The sequence below is a fragment of the Henckelia pumila genome, chromosome 2, assembly GCF_033568475.1.
Source record: "Henckelia pumila isolate YLH828 chromosome 2, ASM3356847v2, whole genome shotgun sequence".
Classification (NCBI taxonomy): domain Eukaryota; kingdom Viridiplantae; phylum Streptophyta; class Magnoliopsida; order Lamiales; family Gesneriaceae; genus Henckelia; species Henckelia pumila.
The window spans coordinates 31690440-31711867 of NC_133121.1; the positions used below are offsets into that span (position 1 = coordinate 31690440).

Sequence of the window (21428 nt, forward strand, 5' to 3'; positions counted from 1 at the left end):
TTTTTATAACAGTGATGCCTGATTTTTTTGGTACTAATTGTGTTGGACTTACCCATTTACTATCCGAGATTGGATAAATAATTCCGGCATCTAATAGTTTTAAAACTTAATTTTTAACAACTTCTTTCATGTGTGGATTTAATCTTTTTTGAGGTTGTTGATATGTTTTAGCATTTTCTTCCAAGTGAATTCTATGTGTGTAGATTAAAGGATTTATACCTTTTATATCCTGCAAAGTCCATCCAATTGCATTTTTGTGTTTTTTATGTAATATTATTAAATCTTCTTCTTGTTTTGGTAAGATGGTAGAAGATATTACATTAGGATATGTTTGATTTTCACCAAGAAAAACATATTTTAGTTCTTTTGGCAAAGGTTTTAATTCAAGTTTTGGATGATCATCTTTTTTTACTTCTTCAAGTTCATTAATTTCTTCAAATAACTTTGATTTAAAAACACTTTCCACTAAATAAACTTCAGATTGTTGATTTAAGTTTTCTTGGTGTATATTTTCTTTCACAATTGTTTCTATTGCATTATCATCTTCATCTTCATTAATAATTGGTTGTTTACATAAGTTGAACACATTAAGTTCTAAAGTCATATTTCCAAAAGATAATTTCATTATTCCATTTCGACAATTAATTAAAGCATTTGAAGTTGCTAGAAATGGACGTCCCAATATTACTGGAATTTCATTATGCACTTCTATTGGTTGTGTATCCAAGACAATAAAATCCATAGGATATATGAATTTATCGACTTGAACTAACACATCTTCTACGATACCTCTAGGTATTTTGATTGACCTATCGGCTAGTAAAAGAGTGACAGATGTAGGTTTTAAATCTCCCAACTTAAGTTTTTTATAAACTGAATAAGGAAGTAAATTCACACTTGCTCCCAAATCTAACAAAGCTTTTTTAATTTTATTTTTTCCAATAATTCATGAAATTGTTGGACAACCTGGATCTTTATATTTTAAAGTAGAATTATTTTGAATAATAGAACTTACTTGTTTAGTTAAGAATGCTTTCTTCTTTACATGCAATTGTCTTTTCACAGTACATAAATCTTTTAAAAATTTTGCATAAGAAGGCACTTGTTTAATAGCATCTAATAATGGAATATTTATTTTTACTTGTTTAAAAACTTCATAAATATCAGAATCATTTTTTTTTGTTTTTTATTGTTTACTAATGCATGAGGAAAAGAAACATGTTTATTTGACTCATATATTACTTCAGATAATTTATCATCAACTTTCTCAATCTTAGGACTCAAAGTATCATCTTTCTCGAAAGTATCAAGATTTTCATCCTTACTCTTTGAGTTTGACTGATCTTTGTTTTCATCACTATATGGATCATTAACTATTTTACCACTTCTAAGAGTAATAACAGATTTTACTTGATCAAACTTATCTTGATTTTGATTTTTAGGATTAGGTTGTGGTTGAGATGGAAATTTTTCCTTTTCATGAATATTAAGTGCAGATGCAAATTTTGCAAGAGTTTCTTTCAAATCATTCATGGATTGAATGTTTTGAATATTGATAGACTCTTGCTTCTGAATGTATGCATGAATTTCATCTTCAAAATGTTTTCTTGGAGGTGGGATATAAGGAACATAACCTTGATATTTTGGTTATTTTGAAAAGGTTGTTGTGAAGGTTGTGCATTATTATCATTCCTCCAACTAAAATTAGGATGATTTCTCCAACCAGGATTATATGTTTGTGAAAAAAGATCTAATGTTGCTTTTTTAAAATTGTTAACATAATTGGCTTGTTCATGGAGACATTCTTTAAATGAAGAAAAAATAGGACAATTTTTTGTAAGATGATCATGTGTGTCACATATATGACAAACAATTTCTTGAACACTTTTTAATTGATCACTCTTTTTCATTTGTAATGACTCAATTTTTCTTGCTAAAGATGCAAGTTTGGCTTGAATATTTACATCATTTTTAAGATGGTAAATACCAACCCCATTTGTTGAATTATTGGTTTTACTTGGTGGTTCAATTGAGCCTATATTATCCCAATTTTGAGCATTTTCTGCTAATGACTCCAAATATTCCATAGCTTCATTTGGGTTTTTATCTTCAAAAGTTCCATTACACATGAATTCTATCATTTGTCTATCTTTAGGTATTAAACCTTCATAAAAGTGAGAAACTATCCTTCATATTTCAAAACCATGATGTGGGCATGTATTAAGTAACTCTTTATATCTATCCCAACATTGATAAAATGTTTCCCCTTGTTTTTGAGAAAAAGTTGTAATTTGTCTTTTAAAAGAGTTTGTTTTATGGGAAGGGAATTTTTTTTTTAAGAAATTGTTGTTGCATTTCTTTCCATGATGTTATTGAACTTGATCTCAAATTTTGCAACCATGTTTTAGCTTTATCTTTTAAAGAAAAAGGGAAAAGCTTTAATCGAACAATATCCATGCTACAATTTTGATCATTATAAGTGTTTCAAACCTCCTCAAATTCTCTTAAATGCAAATATGGATTTTCAGAATCTAGGCCATGAAAATTTGGTAAAAGTTGAATAATTTGAGGTTTAAAATTGAAATTAGATGCATCAGGAGGAAAAACTAAACAAGATGGTGTACTAGTTCTTATTGGATTCATATGGTGCCTAAGTGTTCTTGGTTGTTCATGTTCTTGATTATTATTATTATTATCATCTTGATTATTAGAATTATCCTCCATGTTTAAAATATTTTCAAATACTCGAACAAGTCTACCACTTTGTTTACGACTCCAAACAATCATACAATTAAAAATAACATACTATTTACATAAATAACATAAATAAAAAAAAAGTAAACTTAATTTATACCTCCCCGGCAACGACGCCAAAAACTTGCTACAACTTAAATTGTAATTCACCAAAGTGTAGGTTGTCTGCAAGTAATATACTCGTGAGTACGAGATCGATCCACGGAGAGGATGTTGTAGGTTTAATTTTAGCAATAATATATTATAGATGGAAATATTATTATAAAACTTCTAATACAAATTATAAAATTGTCAAGGCTTCAAAGGTTCATTGTTGGTTTATTTAAGATTGCTTAACAAAAATAAATAAAAGAAACTAAAACAAGAATAAACATAAAAGAACAATGAAATATTTAAACAAATATATTATATAATATAGTTCCCACTATATTAATATCAGATTAACCAATATTTAATACATGATACCCATAATATATATATATAGATGCATAAATATAAACATAAAAGAACAATTAAATATTTAAACAAATATATCATATAATATAGTTCCCACTATATTAATATCAAATTAACCGATAATTAATATATGGTACCCATAATATATATATATATATATAAGTGCATAAATATAAATTGACATAAAATTAAATGTTATATCAAATCACCATATTTCATTTAGAACAACCGGCAGAACCACGCTATCGTCTAAATAAAATATATGACTTTTTATGTTAGATGCGATAAAGTAAATGCTAATTGCGGAAAGTAAATGTTAATTGCGGAAAATAAATGTTAATTGCGGAAAGTAAATGTTAGTTGCGAGAAAGTAAATGTTAGATCAAATCACAATATATTATTTAGAACAACCGGCAGAGCCACACTATTGTCTAAATAATATATATGACTTTATTATAAATTGATGCATATATTTATAGTATATAATTATTGTAGTATTTATTGTATCATATTAGACAACAAATCAAGGTAACCACATTCAAGGTACCAAGTATTTGATGTAAATAGATAACAATAAATTAGGGGTGACAAATTTTACATAAATCCCGATCCATCCCGATTCCCGACCCGTTCCCGTCCCGAATTTTTTCCGTCCCGAACTTTTCACGACCCGAGTGGTCGGGATTTTTTCCAACCCGATCAATTTCGGGATCGGGATCGGGATAGGCAACTTTTCCCGACGGGATTCCCGACCCGACCCGAATATAAAAATAATATTTTTTAAATAATATTTTTTAATTAAAAAAATAATTTTTTTTAATTTTATGTTTTAATATTAATGTTTTATAATTATATACCATATAATTTTTTTAATATTTATCTTTTTTAATATTAACATTGAGTTATAAATTTTTATTTTGTTTTTTAATTATTATGAATAATTATATGTTTTTTTTATTAATCAAGTAGTTGTTTTAGTTTATTTTAATGTACTTAAAAAATGTTTTAGTTTTTTAATGGTTATATATAAAGAAATTTTAATTTATTTGTAATGTATTAAGAAATTGTTTGATTTTTTTCATAATTTTTTTTTAAAAAATATTTACATAGAATTTTTTTTTAAAAAAATATTATTCGGGATTACCCTCTCCCGACCCGACGGGATCCCGAATGTTCGGGATCCCGAACATTCGGGTCACGACACTTCTCGGGTGTGGGATCAGGATAAAAAAAATCTCAATTTCTATCGAGACGAAAATCGGGCAAGGGGGTTACGGGACGGGTCCCGACCCGATTCCACCCCTACAATAAATCATCCAAATTATACCTACAAATAAAGATCAATTAGTAAAACAAAATAAAAAATAGAAAAAGAAAGAATATACAAAATATAAACAATCTTACTTGACCAACAATGAAAACTTTTCACCTTGACATAAAAAGATTTAGCTTGCCATGAACATGAAACTCAAGAATAAGGATAAAAGAAATTTCATACTTGAACTTGAGAAACTTGCACACTCAAACTTTTATTCTCACACACACAATATTTATTTTACAAATGAGAAATTTCTCTATACTCTTGCACACTACAAAGCTTATACAACACATCTATTTATAGGCCAAATAAGAGCAAGAGTCCAAGGCTCATTAAATGTGAAATAGTAAAGTTGGTGGGTGCTTGTCTCCTTGAATGTCAATACCATGACCCAACTTTAATTGACATGTTTGATGCCTTAGACCACCGATTCAGCCTTTTCATTCAACATAGAACACGTAGGATATTTTGTGTAGATGTGTTTGGACATATAGTTCACCTCTTTTGGATAAATGGTGAAATAGTTATGATATTTTTACTACAAGCTGGTCATAGTAAAAGTAAATCTGTCTCCATTTTGATATTTGATTATTTTGATCATCTTAATGAGGTTTTTGGAATTTCTTGTCTTCTACAAATTTGAAGATGCCTCTTTTATGATTCTATAGGATTTGAGATTACTCCAATATGACCTTTGTAGCTTGAGTAATTTTATTTTTACCAAATCTGCGCAAAACATAAAATACAACATTTTTAGTAAAATATTTAAATATAAACACATAACACTAAAAGAATACAACTTCATAATTTTAATGAAACTTTAATTTTAAAACACACTTTTTAACATATAAATAATTACAAATTTTAAGTTTCATCAGTCACTGTCACATATTCAACTCTTTCCGAGTAAACAAATACTTGAGACTCTTGTGATCAGTGAAGATTTCAAATTTCTCGCCATACAGATAATGACACCAAATCTTCAATGCAAAGACGATAGCTGCTAGTTCAAGATCATGCACTGGATAATTCCCTTCGTGAACCTTCAGCTGTCTAGATGCACATGCAATCACATACCCATTCTAAGTCAGAACACAGCCTAATCCTTGCAGAGAAGCATAAGTATACACAATACACCCTCGAGAACCAGCAGTAGTGCCAACACAAGTGCAGAAGTCAACCGTCGCCAAAGTTCACAAAAATTCTCCTCAGAGTCTGATGACCACTCGAAAGTTACGCCTTTACGAGTAAGTTGCGTCAAAGGTCGAGCTAACTGCGAGAAATTTGCGATGAAATAGAGATAATATCCTGCTAGACCCAGAAAAATACGGATCTTAGCCACCGTCGTCAGATGCAACCAATTCAACACAACATATATCTTGCTTGGATCAACTGAAACTCCGTGACTGTATATGACATGGCCAAGGAACACCACGTGATCAATCCAAAACTCACACTTACTTAGTTTTGTGTAAAGTTTCCTTTCCCGGAGAGTCTTTAAAATGAGCCTTAGATGATATGCATGCTCATCCAAATTACGAGAATAAACCAGAATATCATCGATGAACAAAACCACAAACTTGTCTAAATGAAAACACGATTAATCAAATCCATGAATACAAACGGTGCATTAGCCAATCCAAATGGCATTACCAAGAACTCATAATGCCCATGCGATTTCGAGGACGAATTTATTCCTTAGAGGGGAGGCATTGTAAGGCCTGAAAATAATAAGTTATTAATTACAAAATTAGAGAATTAAATTCCGAATTTAAGAAAAATATTATTTGGGAATTTATGGAAATCAGAGATTTATTTTCTGAGCCGAAAATATTTAATTTGAGAATTTACGAATTTTGAGAATTAAATTCTGGGATTCTTAAATTAAAAGTTAGAAATATTTGAAGTAAATATTTATGAGATTAAGATTGAAATGTGTAGTTGGGAATGACAAAGAAGTTAATTTGAAGAAGAAATCCGAGCAGGGATCAATTTGAAAATATTGAGAAGTTCAAATACTAAAATGCAGTTTTAATCCAAGAACATTTAATTTGAGAATATTTGGAGTTTAAATTAAATTCTAATATTCTTAAATTATCTAGGATTTAAATTGAATTAAATCTCTTGTTCGGGGACTGATTTGCAATTTTCCAAGCTCTCAAGGACCAAAATGCAATTTATGCATGTGAGTGGGATCACACGTGTGATACATATATGAATTGGTACAACCAATTCATTCCACTCAGCAAAAGAAACGAAGGGAAGCAGAAACATTGAAGAAGAAGCTCCCATGGTCGATTCCTTCATTTCAAAATTTGATAGAAATTAATCCGTCTGGTAGAATTTCAAATTGATCGTATATTTGCTATCACGGCTTCGAGTGCTACACTTTGACGTAAGTTTTGATAAATTATACCATGTTCTAATTTTGAGATGATGTTATAATTAAGATTTGATTGTTTAAACTTGTTCTAATATATACGACGATAGCATATCTAAGACGAATCGAGAAAATATCGTCGTTTGAACATGTTTTCGATTTTTGGAAGATTTTTCAAAATTCTGAAAATAGGGGCTGTTGGATTTCTAAATTTAGATGTGAATTTGAAGTTATTATTGAGTTAAGATTGCGGTTATGTTGATGAATATGCTTTTGGAAATATCGAATTCGATTCCTTATGCCGCCGGTAGAAGATTTTGAATTGATATGAAATTCTGAAATTGTTGGGATGCTATTTTCGAATTATGGCTTATATATATTGATGTTGATATTAGATTTAGATCAATGTTTAGATGATGTGTAAGCTTTTTGATTTATCGAATTCGAATCGTTGCGTCGTCGGTTTAAATTCCGGTCAATCGATCAAGAATTGTACTTGCTGTAACTTGATGAATTGTAATGATGTTTAGAAGCTGATGTTGAGTTTTAAACAATGCAATTCAGATTTAAGTTGAAAGATACCGAGTTCGAGTCGACAAGACCAAATTGACAGGAATTTGGCTTCTAGTTGGGAACAACTAGAGTATGAATTAACAAGAGTTGAGTGAGCAGAGTTTTGAAGGAAGTGCAGATTTTTGGGACAACTTGTGATCAAGAAGTGCCAGAGTTCAGAGGTTTGAGTTCAGAATAAAGGTATGATTCGATATTAACCTCAACAGGTAGAATAACTCGATAACGTGATGGTTTTTGAGTTTATTAAATCACATACATGCATGTTTAGTTGTTCTTGCTTGATCTTATTTGACTTATTTGATCTACTTGATTTAGTTGAACTTTTCGCTTATTAAATAAGTTTGTTTGATTAAACATTCTATTTTATTTAAGATCGAAAAGTGTAGATTATTATAAACGATTTGATTGTGGTGAAATTTCTCATAGAGTTGAGATGTAATCCTTTTGAGCCACAATTCTTTCGAAACCCCGAAAGCAGAATCGAAAAGAAAATATTGGACGTGGTGAATTTATATATGGGAGGCAAAAGAATTTATTTGAATCCTATTGCCATGATTCTCAATATAGTGTTCACAGTCCAGGGAATAAGAGCTTGTTACCACCCCGAGCGGGAGCGTAGGTGGGAGGCCTGACTTTTTGCCTTATTCTATTCCCAGGATCCCAACGAGATGATTTATAATGAAATATCGATTCTGCGAGATTGAAATCCTTTACCCTTTAACCTATACCTATGTCGTTATGATATTGATTTATTTGCTTTGAATGAAATCCGACAGGTAAGGGTATATAGACTTGTGATTGGTGTTAGTTGAATATTGATTTGATATGTTTATATGTTTATACATATGTATTTCATACTGAGATGTATTTTTCACCGGAGTTATCCGGCTGTTGCTTTGTTTGTATGTGTGCATTGCATCAGGTTGGGCAGAAGCGCGTCAAAGGATTACTTGAACGACTTGAGATTGAGAGATTTAGAGTGGAGACTCGGGTTAAGAATAGAAGTTGCTGTCAAATTAATGTTTTGAGCTAAGTTGAGATTGTATATATGCTGTCAAACCTTATATGAAGTTAGTTGTTGGAAGTTTAGATTCTATTTGAATACTTGTATGCAACTTTTTGAGTTTGATGACTTGCATTGTAGAAACTTGTACAAGATAAGGTTTGAGTTTTTATGCATGTTCTTCCTTGTATCTTATCTTTAGATCATTCTAGTATGAATTTGAGATGCTTAGAATGATTCAAGCACATTAGATATTGCATAAGACAGCAACAACAGATTTTGAGTTTTCTGCACATAGCATTCTTGCTCAATCGGTGAACTTCAACCAATCAAGCGAGGCCATGTGAATTGTCGGGAAAAAAGTTGCTGAACTTGTGCTTGCTCGATCGGCTAACTTTATTCGATCGAGCGAGGCCTTGATTTAAAAAAATTATTGCTTTTGCTTTCAAGTTCAGTTTGATTGCTTGTAAGTTATTTCGTTTAATTATTAGTGTAATTCTGATTGCAAGTCGATAATTGAGATTAGCACCCGAGGTTCCCACAGGCTCCTTCCTCCCAACATTCTTAAACAAAAACACGACTTTCTTGAGATTTATTACGCACCTCCGAATTTTGCACCCGGTTTTCTTAAGACCCAATAATTACTCGCAAACTTAGCTATAACTGTGATAGGATTAGAATTTCAATCTCCTCGTCTATAGCCCGGATGGAGCATCAATCTCATTGAACGCGCAAACTTAGCTATGGAATCGTGACTAGAATTTCAATCACTTTCCAAGCCTGGATGGAATTGTTATTTTAAAATTTTTCAAAATTTTAACCCTATTTAATCCGCATGGTGATTAGGATTTAAATCCCTTGCACATAACTCGGATTGAGTTAATCTTTTTTCCACAAAAATTTTCAATAAAATTAACAGGTGCACCCAAGATCGTACATGCAATGTTATAAAGATCATTAGGATTCAAAAACACTATCAGGATCAATAATCACCTATTGTCGTGCAGTGGTCCAACAAACACCAACAAAATCTAATACATCGCTATATTTCACTGGTCTAACATGTGTGCTTAAGATTATTCACAATTCAACCTACGGTTCTCATGTCCAATCAAGAGCAAAAATTTTCACAAATTTTTTTTAAACCAAACTTCATCATCATAGGCTATTGAATTTCAACAGTCATATTCATCGCTAACTATGAGCTCTAAAATTTTTTTTTTTTCTCTAAAACCGGCTACATCCTCTCAATGACTGGCCAAGTCCTCTACCCCATACTTAAGATCTTACATTGTCCCCAATGTAAGTAAAAATAACACAAAAAAAACAAAAAAAACAAAAAAATTAAAATAAAAGATATGGAAGAAAATACTCCCCTTGGGTTGCCTCCCAAGCAGCGCCTGATTTTCAGTCTTCAGCTTGACCCTCAGAAGCACTCCTCAAAAGCGGCTGAAACCCAAAATAAGTGTCATATGACACCACAATTGGGTCTTTGTTCAATGTTCCCTCAAGCTTGGCTAGATGTATACAGTTAAGCTCGTCACCTCAACAATACTCCAAAGTAGCTGGTAAACATGGGAAGAGAACATCTCTGCGGGCTCTCGGAAGCCAAATCTTTTGAAACTGGTATTGATGGAAGGAAATGTTCTTGGGGATGTGTGTATGATAATACTATTGATGAGCTCAAATCGATAGACTCTTGAACTCCATCATCCTCAAACCTGAGTGGCAACATATTTCTATCATACCCTATTTCTTCCAGAAAATCTTCCAGAAAATCTTCCGACTTAGGTTCAATAAGAAAAGAAGACTCAAACACCTCTAAATCTTCGGCATAATTTGATTCGCACTCCTAATCCTGGTTCTCTGAGTCATCATCATCGAACCAAATTGGGTTGGTCACTGCTTGAGTATCTTGCTTCACTTCCTGTTCTTGGTGTTCATGGAGGATTGATCTCTTCATATTCTCTATTTGCTCCACAAGGTGACATCTAGAATTGATTAGATCTTTTATATCTGCCTCAGTCGATGCCACAAACTTGCACATTATATCCTCTAGAGGATGTAAGATCAATTGAGAACAACTTCCCTCCTCCTTTTGAAGCTCGAATGGTTGGTCTGTAAAATCCGAGTATTGAGTATCTTGTGGGTATTGGTGGCTCCATACTTGTGGTGTAAGATCCCAATACCGGTAATAGTCAAATTCCGCCATATCATTCAACAGGTGTATCATATTATCATCATATTGGCAAAATAGTGGACTACCGGTTATGAAAGCTCCATCAATTACCCATCTTTTTGTCACTGCATCCAAGCCATCAAGAAAAAAAATGTAAGGAGAGAATAGTTAGAAAAATCATGATACCGGAAGATGGTTGCCAATTCCTTGAAGCTCTCTCATGCTGCGTAGAATGGCTCCCCGTGTTGCTGGATAAAACTTGTGAATACTTGTAGATTTGACATCTCGAAGTATTATACCATAAGAATTCTTGCAAAAACAGATTAGAAAACGGTGAATAGAACGAAAATAAAAACACAAATAAATTAAACGCCTTCCCCGGCAATGACGCCAAAATTTGGTAGCACTTAGTCGTGTCACGCCGAAATTAACTCAACTCATATTAACTTAATAAACATGCAGTAGCGAGAGTAGAGATCGTTCCCACAAGAAAAGTGAAATTTATTTGTGTTCTTAAAAAGTACTGAAAATAAATAAAAGGGGATTTCAATTTTGAATCTAACTAACTAAAATTAAAAGCAATTTAAAATAAATTTTACCAACTAGTGTAGCACCTAAAATCTAATCTACAAAATCGCATACATTAAATTTAATAAATATTAGGATTATTATTTTAGTTTTAATTGATTTAAATTCTTTATTTGAATTTTGTGCTAATAAAATATTTTTATTTTTTTATTCAATGAATATTTTATTGTACTAACTATTTAATTAATGTTTTTAATTATTTAAGTTTATTTGTCAAAATGTTTTTTATTATGCAATTTAATTGTTTTAATATTTTAAAGGTTTAATCTTGCATATTTAAATTATTTTAATTGTTTAGTTTATTAATTCAAATGATTTTAACTGTTTAGATTATTTGTTTAAATAATTTCGAGTGTCCAACTTATTTATTTTAAATAGCCTTAATTTAGCGGTTATTTATTTTAAATTATTTTAAATGTATAGATTATTTATTTAAGTCCTTTTCAATTGCCCAAATCATTTTAAAGGCTTTATTTTCGCTTGTGTATTTATTTAAATTTTTTTTAAACGTTTGTCTAGTTTGTTCAAAATTATTTTAATGGCTCTGCTTGTTATTTAAATATTTTACTCGTTGCCGGAAAATCAGAATATTTAAAGAGTTTAATTCTTGATTTTTCAAGCTTGTGTTTTATTTAGTGCAATTAAATTCATATTCCTAAGTTGCTAAGTTTGATCTAGCAATTCTTAAAAGTGTGTAGCACTTTTTCTCCTAAACTTTTACATACACCTACCACTCAATTTAATATATAACCCTAATCCCTAAATTCTACACTCAAATCACACACACACACTTCATGCCTAAATCCTCTCACCCCTTCACGGTTAAGTCGATGCCACCCACAGGGTAGTGCCTTGTGGGTGGCGTGACGGATTTTGTTTGGTTAAAATTAGTGGACCCCACATGGGACCCACTGATTTTAACCAATCATGGGGTTACACGTTGCCCGCAGGGTAGTACCCCGTGGACGGCATGAACAAAACCCCCCTTCACAACATTCCCCTGTTTTATTTTATTTTTTCAAGCTCACGATCGGCGGCTTCATCTTCTCCAGCTCTTCCTCGCCGCTGCAGCCGCCGCTCCTCCTTCTTCTCCGGCGGAGCATCACCTTCACGAGCTGGCCGAACTGCAGCAGCCCTTGGCACCCCCATTTCCAGCTCGTAGCAGCTCCTTTGCCTTCGAGGCAGACATAGCTTACTTGGGTTCTTGCATTTCGAGTTTTAGCTTAGGCAAGATTGTGGGATTCCTTGCTCACCAAGTAGATTATTATGTCGTGCGATGTAGTGTGTATGCATATCATATTTTCGAAAGTTTTTTGCCCTGTTTGTTCGAAAATTCTGTGCAGATTTTTGCTACATACATGCTTGAGGATTTATGATATTGTGATTCTTTGGTTGAGGAATGAAATGGATTATGCATTTGTTTGTTGTTGAATTGATGCTCGATTTCAAAAATTCCAGATTTTCAAGCATGTTTAATTCGAAAATTTCATGTCCTTGTTTGTGTTGATTTAGGTGGTGGATTAGGGGCTACCATGGGTGAAATGTAGTTCACATGGTAACGTTTAGAATGGCTTGAAGTGGATTGTAAGTCGTGTTGATGAAATCACGGATTGGCTATGATTTAGGGGATTGGTTTTGAGGTGATTAGAGGCTGTTTTTTTTAGCTAAGTTTAATCAGGTTATAAGCGGGTATTAAGGGGTTATGGATGAGCCTACGTGTTGATCTTGATCCTAGGATAGTAGCTTGGTACTTGGGAGACAAATAGATAAGTTTTTGATTGAGTGTGAGGTAATGGTATGAGCAGATTTTCTGGGTTGTGTTGGGGCTGTCCGGAAATGGCCACGTAAAACAGGGGAAACCTCATGTTTTGGTTAAGGTCTCGGGTTTGGAATTAGTCTAGGATGTTAGGAATATGTCTGTTCAAGCGAAAACGGATTCGGTTAAGTTTAGGTGGAGTTTTAGGCTATTGATTTGGATAGGTGCAGAATTTTGGAGTTAATGAAGTTGCTGTCCGGAAATAAATTTGTATAAAATGATTGGATAGGAATATTACTCCGAGGATGACTTTTTGAATTATTTCTAAGTGTGTGAGAGTCGTGGTTTCAAACGAAATCCTTTTTGAATAAGAATTGAGCAAGTTACAAATTTTACGGGTGAATCACTCGAATTGCCTTAAGCGCTAAATTATGGTTTAGTTTCTCATCCTTTGGTTTATTTCTTAAATCACCATCCCGGTCATCCACATTTGAGTCTCTTGCATGATCATTGAGTAAATATTTTCAAGCACATTACATCTACATATGCATGATAAGTTATTATATCAAGGCAAGAAAGAAAGTATGAAAGAAAATATTTTTATGAATGAAGTGAGATGATTGTGACTATAGAAATGACATGTATGTGTGGGGTTGGGAGACGTTCTGACCTACCTTATCAAAGGATGTGTATGTGTGGGGTTTAGAGACGTCTTGGCATACATTACCAAATATAGACGTGTATGTGTGGGGTTAAGAGAAATCTTGGCCTCCCTTACCAATTACAGGGCAAGATTGGGTTGGGTGTTATCCCGACCTCCTTGCGCATAGTGCACTGCAGCCATGATCATGATCGAAAACACAGAGTCACAATCAAGGATCTAAGTTCACAGTTCGCAGCTCACAGTTACAGATTTAGATACAGTTACAGACTTAGATACAGTTACAGTTCACAGAATTCATATGACTATGTTTTAGTACAGTTTATGCAGTTACATTGATTATATATGACTTAGCCACGCATATGTTATATTCTTATTCTCTCAGTTTTGAAGTTTATTTTGTTTAAAGCAAGGGCACAAAACAAAGTATATTTTTAGTATCATATATTTTTAATCTGTGTGTGCATGTATTTATGTAGTACTTGTTATTCTCTCATATACTTGTTGGGCCCCTAGGCTCACTACATCTACTTGGTGCAGGTTTAGGTTATCAGTGAGATTGCGAGGCAGGACTATCGAGTGGACTGTGATGCAGGCATGACACATCCCTCTGACCATGCTAGTCTTCCGCAAAAGTTTATTTTAGCACTTTAAAGTCCTTCATCTTGTTAATTTAGTAAATGTAAATGTAAAGATAATATTCTTTGGAATTTTTTGTGGGCACTTATGTATCAAATTGTTAATTTTTGGATAGTTTGGAGTGTCAATATTTTTCTCAGGTTTCGTTATTATTTTTTTTCTTTCTTTTCTCGGTCTAGTTTATTTAGTGTTGTTGTTTGCATTTTAAATTTGTTTTCTGTGACATGAGGGTTTGAATAAAAATAGAGAGGTCATGCCGAATTTTTTTTTGAAAACCCGTATTTTTATTCAGTTTAATTTAAAGTAGAACTTGGGTCGTTTCAACTAGCATGAAAGAATTAAAATTATGGAAAAACAATTAATTAACAAGCCTTGGTATCGGCCGACTACACCCTTGAAGTTATTCACTCGATCATCGATTCTCTAAAAACAATTAATTCTAATTGAATATTCATCCGTTCTAAATGACAGGCATGACACTTAGAAATTTAATTCCTATTTACCCATAATTTTAGTTAATTAGACACAAGCGTTCTAAATTATCCCTTACCAATGAATTAACCCAAATACAAGCGATTAAGGTTTAAACCCAAGGTAGCATTCAAACTAGTGAAATTGATGAAACTAAACAACACAAACACAAGCAGTTGTATTTAATCTAGTCAAGAGATGTTCCTACAAATTAACAAATTCACAAGCGGAAATTATTAATCGCAATTGCTTTGCAAATTAGAGGGATCAAAAAATTACGGAATTGATATCTAATTTAGCTTTAGATTGCATGAAAAATCATCAGGTGATCAATCCAATAATCAAACACACAAACATGTCAATCAATTTCGAACAACTCTTGATACTCAAATAAAAATCAAATAATGAAAATCAAAATATCACGAAATAAATAAAATTCAAAGGATTTGTCTTCCTCTACCAAGAATTAAAACTTAGAAGAATTGAAGAAGAAATTAAATCTAAGAACAAAGAAGATAAAGCCTAGCCTCCAAGACCTATTCTTCACTCTTCATCCGTCCAAAAATCCCAAGATACTCTAAAATTCAAAATATATATGCTAATTAAGGTTAGAGTCCTCCCCAAGCAACTTTTATTTTTAGATAAAATTTCCAGAACATCACATCTCGCTCGATCGGTCAAAACTTGCGGATCGAGCAATATGTTCTCTGGTCCAAATCTCCTTCTTTTCTCCTTGCTCCCGCTCAATCGGTTAGAAATTACCAATCGAGCGGTACATGCTCCGCCCGAGACTCTGTACGCATACACAGCAGAGCTCTTCAATAACCCCAAGCGCCCTTTACAAGCGCAATAGCACTTCATTAGAGACCTTCATTAGAGCGACAACACTTCTCAAGGGCTATTCGTTAATAGCTCTAACGAACATCTTTACTTCTTCAATCTTCTTTCTTTGCTTCTTTTCTTAAATTATTTTGCACCATTTTTTTATTTTCCTATATCAAAACACAAACACTGATTATGAACTATAAAATAAATTTAATCAATGCAAATTCTTCTAATCATACAAATGAACTCAAATAAATATAGGAAAATATAACCAAATCACGCTTCAACAGAACTTCCATCGGTGTAGCAGTCGTATCCATAGGATCAGAAGATGTACTTCCTTGCTCAGTCGGAGGTACTTCTCTTACTTGTGGAACCTCTGGAACATTACGACCTTGTGGAACCTGTGGCACAATACGACCACTTTGAAGAGGCATAGCTTGGGGAGGCATAACTAATAGACTGAGATACAACACATTAAAAATAATCTCAGTTGAATCCCTTATTTATTCTTCAAACTCATGAGTATACTTATCCCGTCACAAAACATTTTTTTTTCTATCTACATGTTTAGAAAATATAGCAAATACGCTTAAGAAACACGTAAGCACATAATTGCAAAAGGCACATAATTGCTAAAACTAAACATGCTAGCATATAGCCATGAATTTTCAAAGGTAGAAACATAATGGCATCGAATTCACATAATCAAACAATGCATTAATCTCATGCATAATGAATTCATGCGACTCAATCTATCCCGCTCAACTTCTAATGTCGACTCAAGACAACTTAAGCTCTGATACCAAACAATGTGGGGCCTTGGGTGCTCACCTACTTAAGCTTATAACCCACAATCATTACTAATGAATAAGGAAAAGAAAGAACAATTTTTTTTTTCAAAAGGGGGTGGGCTCGAGCCGCAACTATTCACAGCTCGGGCGCTCCCTTCCGCTGGACAAAATAGAAACTCAGAACAGGGTGCGCTCGCGCCGTCAATTTTTATCGCTCGGGCGCGCCCTCCAGCAGATCATATCCAGAAAAAATAGCTTAAAACATTCTAAACAAGCCATGCAACGCAATATCCAACTTTTATCAGTTTACAAAAATTCAAAATACAGGAAAGAGCAATACATGCGAGGTTCTCGATCAAGACAACGATCGATGGTACAAAAATTCAACATGTGTCAACAAGAGTTCAAACTACATGAATCCTAAACCCGAGCTCCACTTCTAAAATTCTCCCAAATCTCATGGCCTCCTATGACTCGGCCCTGAACCACCTGTTGCAATGCACACACAAAAACAAAGCAACAGCCGGACAAACCGATAAGTATAAAACTTAGTATGAAACAACGGAACATGTAATGAATCAAATATAGCAAGATTCATGTATTTCAAATACAAATCACAACTATGAAATTCAATGACAAATGACAAGGCTATCAAGGATCAAGGATCAATAAGCGACAATGGTTTAGACGCTAAAACACATCAACTCATCATCAAGCTAAAAACTCATCACTGATGCTATACCGTAGTCGAAGTATCAATGCTACATACTCATCACTGATACTTTATATCGAAGCTAATAACTCATTGACGATATCATGACAAGGCTAGAAGAAAGGTTAGGCTCAAAATGCACAACGGGATGACATAATAAACAATCACCTTCTATAAAGCTTAACAAGCATGCTATAAAACTCAAGCAATGCATATCAAACATATAAACACATAATATAGAAAAATTGTGTGATTTAAGGGATCGAAAAGGCAAACTCATCTCGACGTTGTTCCCCAATTCAATCATCATCGAATCATACCTTATTCTTGATAACGAACTAGCTCAATCCACAAGATATAAGATATACAAGCTCTTATTAAAATCCGCCCAAGCTCAACTCGATCCTCAAGGTATAAAACTCACAAACCTTGATCAAATCTTTCCCCGTTCGAAGTTGGAACTTCTCGAATGCGATCAATCTTCAACAAAATCTGGAAATGAAGTTTAACAAGCTATAAACATCAAAATCAACTCAAAAATGTCCAGCTCAATCAATCTAGACTCAAACTTGATCATTTTCAAACCGACAGCGTAACGGTAGCAAAACCGGCAAAACCAACAAATTATACCACATCTATACAATCATATTAACTCAATACTATCCTCATATCAATACAAAAATCTCGAAATCTATAGCACCAAAAACTCAGATTTTTCGAAAATCTTCAAAAATTGAAAAACATGTTCAAACGACGATCTTTTCTCGACCCGTCTTTGATATGCTATCGTTACCAGCTCAAAAACGTGTTTATAATATCAAACTTTGAATCTAACAACATCCCAAAATTAAAGTTTGATAGAATTTAGCCAAAATTACGTCAAAACGTAGCTCTCAGTGCGGTGCTCGCGAATATACTATCAAATCTGAATTCTGACGGCCGGATGTCGCAAATCGAAGTTTGGAATAGCTTGAAAGTGGCGTGAGCTATGGCTTCTCCAAGTTTCTCCCTTTCAATCGTGGAAGATGATAATGATATAAAGATATATATGCTTACACGTATATATCTCCACTTGAATCTCCACTTGCAATATAATATTAACTAATTTCGAATTTGCAATGTAATCCTTGGAACTTCAACAATTGCAAATTAATTCCAATACAAAATATGCAGCTTCTAATTAAGTTCTTTAATTTTAGAATCTTGGAAGTTTAATCTCAAATTCCATAAATTCTCAAATTAAATATTTTTCAATTCAGAATTTGAATCTCTAATTTTGAAAATTAATAACTTAATATTTTTGGGGTCTTAAATATATATATATACATATATATATATATATATATATATATATATATATAAATATATATATTTAAGTTGATTTTTCGTGGTAGTATTTGCTCGATCACTACACGAAACCTTGTGACCCTAAATAAGGTTTTGCACGTGCTCAGTCAATTGGAATAAACAACAAATTTAGGAAACCAAGTGCTCCTTGCCTATCCAATCCAACAAAACTAGGGTCGTCACCTACATCACGAAATAAGGTTAGAGGCATCGGGGGATGCCCGGCGAAAACCCTCATACGCTCAAGTCAGCGATCTATCCAAAATATGTTGTAGTGACCCGTACCCCAGTAAGGTGATTAAGGAATAATTAGAAAAAATTAAGAAATTGGGCCAGAGCAAATCGGACGCTCCTAAGTGGAGATCGGAGGTTCCGATCGGGAACGGACGCTCCGTCGGCATCATCGGACGGTCCGATCAGTGCCAGGGCTTACCTCATCCTCTACGTCAGCAAGGTGACATCATGGATTACGTACGGATGGGACATCAAATGCTCCGATGTGGGGTTGGATGGTCCGATCGTGTTTGGACGGTCTGATCAAAGATCGGACGGTTTGATCTCCGTCTATAAATAGAGGTGCCGAGGTTCATTTCTAGGCGCACCAAATTCCTTCTCTCTCATTTCTCTAGCCTTCTAGCTTAGATCTAGAGAAATCTAGGCATCCTATTGGGAATCCAGAAGTAGCGGAGCGATCCAGACATCATAGCGGAGCTGTGACCTAGTTTTGAGGCAAGCGACAGCAAAGGGATGACGACAGAATCAGGTATAGTTTTGGATTCCTAAAAATATTTAGGGGTATGAAATAGCTTAGTTAAGGCATTTAGAGCTTAAATATTGATGCATGAGTATTTGCATTGTAGTCCCAGTAGATCAGACTTGTAGATGTGGGATCTAGACCAGTGTGCTAGGTTTGAACCGCAGTATTAGAGGTACGTAAGTACTGACCGAGATAGCCGACATGATATATATGCTTATATTTGCATTCGTATGTGCTATATGTTTTCCAAGATTCACTGATTTAGCACATGCATGTTTTTATACTGGACTGCATCTCGTGAGATGTGAGTCGTTGACAATTTCCATAGGGAGCTTGTAAGTCATCATGGACTCGAGTCAGGTATTTTCAGTTTCCATGTGAGCCTTGTGTCCTGTTTTGCATTCGGGTCAGGTTTTGGGGAGGCTCAGCCCCTGGTTTTGCTATCACTAGGAGGGACCACGATGGTGGGATTGACGCTATTCTGGTAGGGTGAATATACGAGTACCCCCGCGAAGTTGCTCTCTGGCAAGGTGTTGTATATTCGGTGGCTCCCTGAGCAGACTATTTTACCCAGGATTTTAAAGTCATTTATGTGCTGCATATTTGTTTATATATTATTGTTTTTGTACTGAGCGTTGTCGCTCACGACCCTATGTTTGGTGTTCTTCGGATACCTTGTGGCGGAGCAGGTTTGATACTAGACGGTCCCGAAGGTTCGCACCAGGAGTGAGGTCGGTACCGGTAGCAGCAAGGATTTAGCAGTAGGGTTGTGACCCTAAGAACTTTCGATTTGGTTGTATAAGTATTATACACTTTTTTTATTGTCGGTTGTATTCTGCCGATTGGATTTGCTGTATTTTAATTATCCACTATTCAAGTTTTTAATATTATTGCATGCGCTGTATTACTCTGATTAGGTAGTGGATCCGGGTAGGGTCGCTATATTTATTGGTATCTAAGCGCATTGCAACTGTGGGAAATAAGAAAAGCGGATTGAAATACTCTTTGTTATTGAACAGATGACAGATTACGACAAGAGTCAAGATATTGGAGGCGGTCGATGGGGCGATCGAGATGGTCGTAGGAAGTAACGGTGCAGGAACCATGAGGATCGAGATCGTTTCAGTATGCATCGATTTCTTCAGATGAGTCCGAAGCCATTGATAGGTGGCGAGACACCTGGAGTTTCCTAGGACTGGATTGAGCGCATAGAAAATTTCTTTCGACAGTATCAGTGCACTGAGGAGCAAAAGATGGAGACGCTGGGTTTCCTGCTAGAGGGCAATGCCAGGAAGTGGTGGAGAACCATTTCCACACCAATCATATCAGCTAGAGGAGATGCTAATTGGGCAGAGTTCCGGGCAGATTTCGAGAAGTTATATTTTCCTCCAGCCCTACTGCAGTCAAAGTCTAGCGAGTTGTTGAGCTTGCGGCAGGGGTTGATGATTATCGACGAATACAAGCAGAAGTTCATCGAGCTTCTCCCTTATTGTTCACAGTTTGCCGGTAGCTCTACGACGCAGTACACTCTTTTCCTTTAGCGTATTAACCCTGAGATCCACCAGTTGGTTGCAGTGGGTGGCGATCTGACATATGAGGATTGGTGAGCCGTTGTCACTAGGCAAAGGACAGCATTTGGAGGAATAGGTCTATGGGTTCTTCCTCTTCCAGACCGACTAGCTCTATCGGGCCAAAATGCCAGTCTTTTAAGAAACATGGAGGCACTTATTCCTCTTCTTCTGGATCCGGCGGAGTGCACCAATTTAGTTGTTAGAAGTGGAACCGTTGTCAGCAGTGCAGGCAGAGACATCCTGTAGGTTAGTGTCCTCGAATGACCAACGCATGTTTTCAGTGCGGACAGGAGGGGCACATGAAAAAGGACTGCCCTACTCTGATTGGAGCAGCGAGCGGATCCATAGGCTCTCAGGAATCTGTGCAATAGCAGCAGCCCTCTCAGCAGCAGCGCAAGTAGCATCGCAGCGACAGAATTCTTCCCGTGGTCATTCTTCTCTATGGCCACGTATTCAGGGGCAAGTCTGTGCACTGAACCAGGATCAGGAAAAGGCCGACAATGATCGGATGATTGCAAGTATCTGTAGTTTATGTGGTTTTCTTGCATATGTATTGATTGATACTGGTGCATCACACTCATTCATCTCAACACGTTTTGCTAAGAGGTATAGATTACCGTTTGTTCCTTTAGACGTGTTGTTAG

The 21428-nt window shown here is 34.6% G+C and overlaps 1 protein-coding gene and 1 non-coding gene across 2 annotated transcripts; one reads left to right on the forward strand and one right to left on the reverse strand.

Moving 5' to 3' along the window:
- The first annotated feature begins 2199 nt into the window (after positions 1-2199).
- On the forward strand, positions 2200-2310 carry LOC140885811 (small nucleolar RNA R71). The gene has a single exon (XR_012151227.1). It is a non-coding gene; the product is annotated as a small nucleolar RNA R71 (small nucleolar RNA).
- Positions 2311-5627: 3317 nt separating this feature from the next.
- On the reverse strand, positions 5628-12400 carry LOC140877465 (uncharacterized mitochondrial protein AtMg00860-like). The gene is made up of 2 exons (XM_073280999.1): positions 12280-12400; positions 5628-6112 (listed from the first exon to the last, which is right to left on the reverse strand). The coding sequence occupies exons 1-2, from the start codon at positions 12398-12400 to the stop codon at positions 5628-5630; spliced, it is 606 nt and encodes a 201-aa protein (XP_073137100.1).
- Between the last annotated feature and the right edge of the window lie 9028 nt (positions 12401-21428).